This window comes from Callionymus lyra, chromosome 1, assembly GCF_982586985.1.
Source record: "Callionymus lyra chromosome 1, fCalLyr1.hap1.1, whole genome shotgun sequence".
Classification (NCBI taxonomy): domain Eukaryota; kingdom Metazoa; phylum Chordata; class Actinopteri; order Syngnathiformes; family Callionymidae; genus Callionymus; species Callionymus lyra.
The window spans coordinates 217,501-225,000 of record NC_141818.1 but is presented as its reverse complement, the minus strand read 5'-3'; the positions used below and the strand labels follow the sequence as shown (position 1 = coordinate 225,000).

The 7,500-nt window shown below is 46.7% G+C and overlaps 1 protein-coding gene across 3 annotated transcripts in view; it reads left to right on the top strand.

The window, feature by feature from the left end:
• septin9b (septin 9b) overlaps nucleotides 1-7,500 on the top strand; it is a 55,699-nt gene that overhangs the window by 24,774 nt on the left and 23,425 nt on the right. For all 3 annotated transcript variants that reach the window (XR_015710739.1, XM_087786607.1, XM_087786594.1), the window contains exon 2: nucleotides 5,285-5,950. Coding sequence is in view for 2 of the 3 variants with exons in the window: in XM_087786594.1 (XP_087642720.1) it covers nucleotides 5,285-5,950 (666 nt within the window). In the remaining variant the exon portion in view is untranslated. The remainder of the gene's footprint in view (nucleotides 1-5,284; nucleotides 5,951-7,500) is intronic.

Genomic DNA, 7,500 nt, shown 5'->3' with positions numbered 1-7,500 from the left:
CCCAGCTCCAGACAAGCTTGTGTCGTTGTGTCCCTGAAGACACTTCACCCTGATTGCTCCTGATGGTGAACTTGGCGCAAGTGTGCAGGTGTGCAGGTGTGCAGGTGTGCAGGTGTGCAGCCTACAGCCTACAGCCTACTCCCATCAGTGTGTGAATGGTTGAATTTCCCCTCGCGGGACTAATAAGGGATTCTAAAAAAAAAGAGTTGCTGTGTAGTCGAGCAACAACTTCTTGTTAGTGAAGCATCGTCAGTGTGTTTAATTAATGACAGACGAGAGGCTACAAAACACACACACGCACACATCAACACACGCACATGCACACACACACGCACGTGCACACATCAACACACGCACATGCACACACACACGCACATCAACAAACGCACATGCACACACACACGCACATCAACAAACGCACATGCACACACACACGCACATGCGCACATCAACAAACGCACATGCACACACACATGCACATGCGCACATCAACAAACGCACATGCACACACACGCACATGCGCACATCAACACACGCACATGCACACACACACGCACATGCGCACATCAACACACGCACATGCACACACACACGCACATGCACACATCAACACACGCACATGCACACACACGCATACATCTATACGCAAATCAACACACACACGCACATCAACACAAACACACACACATCAACACACACACACATGCATAAACACAAGCATAGTTTGTCTCGACACAAACTTGTGAAAGATGGTGAGAATGTTTGTGTTGAAGTTGTGTTGAAGTTGTGTTGAAGTTGTGTTGAAGTGCAGATCAACACATTTCTCTTGTGGTTCCTGCGACGCCAGTGATTGTGTCGTCGTCTGAATGTTTGCGACCATGTTGTGGTTTCTTTGAGTTTCGTTCCAACGATTTCATGTTGAAAACATGTTTGTGTCTCTTGTGTCTTCTGGTCTCTAGACGTGTGTCGTCGTATCAAAGGACACGAGTGTGTGTGAGTAACACAGCTGTGTGTGTGTGTGTGTGTGTGTGTGTGTGTGTGTGTGTGTGTGTGTGTGTGTGTGTGTGTGTGTGTGTGTTGTCGAGGTTGAGGGTTCAATTCTCACTCAGGACTGAGGTTCAGAGCAGGATTTCTCAGAGTCCCTCGTAGACGAGTTCTTGTGTGATGGAGAGGTTTTCGAGGTTTTCGTCTGTTTGACACTCGAAGTGAAGCCTCGTTCAAGATCCTCAGAAGATGTGTGTGAGGACTTGAAGAACATGAAGAACTTGAAGTAAAAGAACTTGAAGTAAAAGAACTTGAAGAACTTGAAGAACTTGAAGAACTTGAAGTAAAAGAACTTGAAGAACTTGAAGTAAAAGAACTTGAAGTAAAAGAACTTGAAGAACTTGAAGAACTTGAAGAACTTGAAGTAAAAGAACTTGAAGAACTTGAAGAACTTGAAGAACTTGAAGAACTTGAAGTAAAAGAACTTGAAGAACTTGAAGTAAAAGAACTTGAAGTAAAAGAACTTGAAGAACTTGAAGAACTTGAAGAACTTGAAGTAAAAGAACTTGAAGAACTTGAAGAACTTGAAGAACTTGAAGAACTTGAAGTAAAAGAACTTGAAGAACTTGAAGTAAAAGAACTTGAAGAACTTGAAGAACTTGAAGGACGTGTGTGTTTATATGTGTGTGTGTTAAGATAGTGGCTCGTGGTTTGGCTCAGAAACTTTGTGATGGATTTAAACCTGATTGTCTTCATCTCTACATGTCTTCATCTCTACATGTCTTCATCTCTACATGTCTTCATCTCTACATGTCTTCATCTCCACATGTCTTCATCTCTACATGTCTTCATCTCCACATGTCTTCATCTCTACATGTCTTCATCTCCACATGTCTTCATCTCCACATGTCTTCATCTCCACATGTCTTCATCTCCACATGTCTTCATCTCTACATGTCTTCATCTCTACATGTCTTCATCTCCACATGTCTTCATCTCTACATGTCTTCATCTCTACATGTCTTCATCTCTACATGTCTTCATCTCCACATGTCTTCATCTCTACATGTCTTCATCTCCACATGTCTTCATCTCTACATGTCTTCATCTCCACATGTCTTCATCTCCACATGTCTTCATCTCCACATGTCTTCATCTCTACATGTCTTCATCTCTACATGTCTTCATCTCCACATGTCTTCATCTCTACATGTCTTCATCTCTACATGTCTTCATCTCTACATGTCTTCATCTCTACATGTCTTCATCTCCACATGTCTTCATCTCTACATGTCTTCATCTCCACATGTCTTCATCTCTACATGTCTTCATCTCCACATGTCTTCATCTCTACATGTCTTCATCTCTACATGTCTTCATCTCCACATGTCTTCATCTCCACATGTCTTCATCTCCACATGTCTTCATCTCCACATGTCTTCATCTCCACATGTCTTCATCTCTACATGTCTTCATCTCTACATGTCTTCATCTCCACATGTCTTCATCTCCACATGTCTTCATCTCCACATGTCTTCATCTCTACATGTCTTCATCTCTACATGTCTTCATCTCTACATGTCTTCATCTCCACATGTCTTCATCTCCACATGTCTTCATCTCCACATGTCTTCATCTCCACATGTCTTCCTCTCTACATGTCTTCATCTCCACATGTCTTCATCTCTACATGTCTTCATCTCTACATGTCTTCATCTCTACATGTCTTCATCTCCACATGTCTTCATCTCCACATGTCTTCCTCTCTACATGTCTTCATCTCCACATGTCTTCATCTTTACATGTCTTCATCTCTACATGTCTTCATCTCCACATGTCTTCATCTCCACATGTCTTCCTCTCTACATGTCTTCATCTCCACATGTCTTCATCTCTACATGTCTTCATCTCTACATGTCTCCTTCTCTACATGTCTTCATCTCTACATGTCTTCATCTCTACATGTCTTCATCTCCACATGTCTTCATCTCTACATGTCTTCATCTCCACATGTCTTCATCTCTACATGTCTTCATCTCTACATGTCTTCATCTCCACATGTCTTCATCTCCACATGTCTTCATCTCTACATGTCTTCATCTCTACATGTCTTCATCTCCACATGTCTTCATCTCTACATGTCTTCATCTCTACATGTCTTCATCTCCACATGTCTTCATCTCTACATGTCTTCATCTCTACATGTCTTCATCTCTACATGTCTTCATCTCCACATGTCTTCATCTCCACATGTCTTCATCTCTACATGTCTTCATCTCTACATGTCTTCATCTCTACATGTCTTCATCTCCACATGTCTTCATCTCCACATGTCTTCATCTCCACATGTCTTCATCTCTACATGTCTTCATCTCTACATGTCTTCATCTCCACATGTCTTCATCTCCACATGTCTTCATCTCTACATGTCTTCATCTCTACATGTCTTCATCTCCACATGTCTTCATCTCCACATGTCTTCATCTCCACATGTCTTCATCTCTACATGTCTTCATCTCTACATGTCTTCATCTCCACATGTCTTCATCTTTACATGTCTTCATCTCCACATGTCTTCATCTCCACATGTCTTCCTCTCTACATGTCTTCATCTCCACATGTCTTCATCTCTACATGTCTTCATCTCTACATGTCTCCTTCTCTACATGTCTTCATCTCTACATGTCTTCATCTCTACATGTCTTCATCTCCACATGTCTTCATCTCCACATGTCTTCATCTCCACATGTCTTCATCTCCACATGTCTTCATCTCTACATGTCTTCATCTCTACATGTCTTCATCTCCACATGTCTTCATCTCTACATGTCTTCATCTCTACATGTCTTCATCTCCACATGTCTTCATCTCCACATGTCTTCCTCTCTACATGTCTTCCTCTCCACATGTCTTCATCTCTACATGTCTTCCTCTCCGCATGTCTTCATCTCTACATGTCTTCATCTCTACATGTCTTCATTTCCACATGTCTTCATCTCCACATGTCTTCATCTCTACATGTCTTCATCTCTACATGTCTTCATCTCCACATGTCTTCATCTTTACATGTCTTCATCTCTACATGTCTTCATCTCCACATGTCTTCATCTCCACATGTCTTCCTCTCTACATGTCTTCATCTCCACATGTCTTCATCTCCACATGTCTTCATCTCTACATGTCTTCATCTCTACATGTCTTCATCTCTACATGTCTTCATCTCCACATGTCTTCATCTTTACATGTCTTCATCTCTACATGTCTTCATCTCCACATGTCTTCATCTCCACATGTCTTCCTCTCTACATGTCTTCATCTCCACATGTCTTCATCTCCACATGTCTTCATCTCTACATGTCTTCATCTCCACATGTCTTCATCTCTACATGTCTTCATCTCTACATGTCTTCATCTCCACATGTCTTCATCTTTACATGTCTTCATCTCTACATGTCTTCATCTCCACATGTCTTCATCTCCACATGTCTTCCTCTCTACATGTCTTCATCTCCACATGTCTTCATCTCCACATGTCTTCATCTCCACATGTCTTCATCTCCACATGTCTTCATCTCCACATGTCTTCATCTCCACATGTCTTCCTCTCCACATGTCTTCATCTCCACATGTCTTCATCTCCACATGTCTTCATCTCTACATGTCTTCATCTCTACATGTCTCCTTCTCTACATGTCTTCATCTCCACATGTCTTCATCTCTACATGTCTTCATCTCTACATGTCTTCATCTCCACATGTCTTCATCTCTACATGTCTTCATCTCTACATGTCTTCATCTCTACATGTCTTCATCTCCACATGTCTTCATCTCTACATGTCTTCATCTCCACATGTCTTCATCTCCACATGTCTTCATCTCCAGATGTCTTCATCTCTACATGTCTTCATCTCTACATGTCTCCATCTCCACATGTCTTCCTCTCTACATGTCTTCCTCTCCACATGTCTTCATCTCTACATGTCTTCATCTCTACATGTCTCCATCTCCACATGTCTTCCTCTCTACATGTCTTCCTCTCCACATGTCTTCATCTCCACATGTCTTCATCTCCACATGTCTTCATCTCTACATGTCTTCATCTCTACATGTCTTCATCTCTACATGTCTTCATCTCTACATGTCTCCATCTCTATGTCTTCATCTCCACATGTCTTCATCTCCACATGTCTTCATCTCTATGTCTTCCTCGTCATCTTGGACCCACAACACAAAAAGGATGTTCTTTCAAGAAAGTCGCATCATGAGACGTAAGACATAAGAATCTGTGTCTCTCCTGCAGCTCTCAAGAGGTCTTTTGAGGTGGAGGATGTCGACACTTCATCGTCTCCCGGCTCGCGGCGCTCCACCAGCTCCCCCCACCGTAACGCCATGTCCCCCACCAGCATCTACTACCGCGAGCTGGGCTCGCCACAGACCAACAACCAGAACTATGCTCAGCCTCGCTCCATCATGGGCGGAGGAGGCTCCAGAACCCCAGAGCCCGTTTCCAGACGCTCTGAACTCTCCATCGACATCTCTAGCTCCAGCAAGCACGTGGACACCTTGACCAGCCCGGCTTCCTCGCGCCACCTCAGCAACAGCTCGCTCAAGCGCCCGGAGGTTCTCGGCCACAAGACCCCAGAGATGAGCCACAAGAGGGAGGTGACGTTTGCAAAGACCCCCACGGACTCTCCGGGGACGCGCAGGAGCGAAGGCAACAGCAACGGCACCGGCCGGACCCTCGAGCACACTCGCAGGTCTGAGCCCCCGAGTCCCGGAGATGTTCGCAAACCTGAGATCAGCATCACCAGAGCCCCGCTTGAGAACAACGGCCACCACCCCAGCACCCACCACCCCAGCACCCACCACCCCAGCACCCTCCACCCCAGCACCCACCACAGCGCCATCGTCACCACATTCCGCTGCGCGTCACCCAACCACGGACGCAAGTCTCCGAACCCTGACAGTACGTACCTCTTCTTCTAATTGTCTTTCTGTTGTTGTTTTTCTTTTTAATCTTTGCTTCTCATTTTTTCTTTACGTAAAATGTATTACTATTTTTTGGGATCATTATTTTTCAGTTTTTCAACCAATTTTCTTTTTTCAAACTTTTTTTTTTCTGTGATAATATTTTTTTCTTATTTTCATGATAATTCTTTTCTGCGATGCAAACAGAGAAGGATGTACTACTTCATATTGGTGCTCCGCCCTCTAACCGCTTCGCTATTGGTTTACCCCGAGGCACCGCCTCGTCTCTGAGAAAGCTTAATGAACTCGCCACCCAGCAGGGTGCAGTCCCCCTGGGGAGGGGGGACACACATGTTTTTTGTTTTCTCTGCCTAGGCCCTGATCGCGTGATTGCTGATTGTGGGGCCTGCCGTGCGCTTCCTGTGGAGGTCCGACCGGCGGTGTTATGAGGCGGATCCGAGCACCCTGTTCGGATCCGAGCCCGGAGATGTCGAAGTGGGCGGGGGAACCGGGCTGGTTCCTCGCTACTCGCTTGACGTCCCCCCGTGCATCCTCACCGTCGCGGCAAACCGCATTGGGGGTCGAGCTCCCCCCCGCACCTCCACTCGCGCTACCCCGGTTTACATGTGGAGTGAAGGTCGGGTGGAATGAGGAGCGCAGGGCTGTGATTCCGGGGGTTGTTGGCTGCGCTCCTCAGGATGTCGCAGGCATATGCGATCCTGGGAGGGAGACTCCGCGACGCTGGACAGCTGGGCCACTGGCATCTATGGCTAGACTTGGCCACAGCGCTGCCGGAGAAAGATCGGAGGGCACTCCTGGATGGACCCATAACAGAGGATTCTCTGTTTGGTCTGGAGCTCTGGAACATCGTGGCCCGCCAGGAGGCAGTGCGTCGGAGTAGCTCTGCGATCACCTGCATGGGCGTGTTCGCCTTCCCTCCTCCGCGGCTCCTCCTCCCCTTAGTTCGGAGGACGAGGTGGAAGGGGCTGAGGTTAATACTGGTAGCGCCAGACTCCCCGGGGGCACTCTGGTTCCCAGAGCTGGTGCGCATGGCGGTTGGGGACCCGTGGGCCATCCCTTGGGCCCCCGCTGCCCTGTGTCGGGCTCTGACAGTGCCCCCGGTGCTGGGAAGGCCTCTCAAAGTGTGACTCCTGCACGGGACGAGCTGAGCGGGACTTTGGACCCAGGCGTTCTCCACAAGCTGGAGAGCCTCTTGACCAAGTCCCACTGGATATCTTGTCTTTCAACCTATCGCCCCTTCTGGCACTGACGACCAAGAAAGAGAGCGAGTGAGCTTTGTGCTCTCTCCACTAGCCCTGAGTGTCTTTCCTTTGGCGTCGAGGAGTGTTCGGTGTCATTGATTCCTAACTCAGCGTTCCGCCCGAAGATTCTGAGATCCTTGTTCCGGTCGACGACCATCACGCTGCGGACCTTTCATCCGCCGCCCCACTTGGACCCGGGTCAGGAACGTCTTCACCTGTTGTGTCCAGTGAGGGCTTTGGCCTGTTACTTGCGGCGGGTGGCTGTGTTTAGGCGCTTTGATGCCCT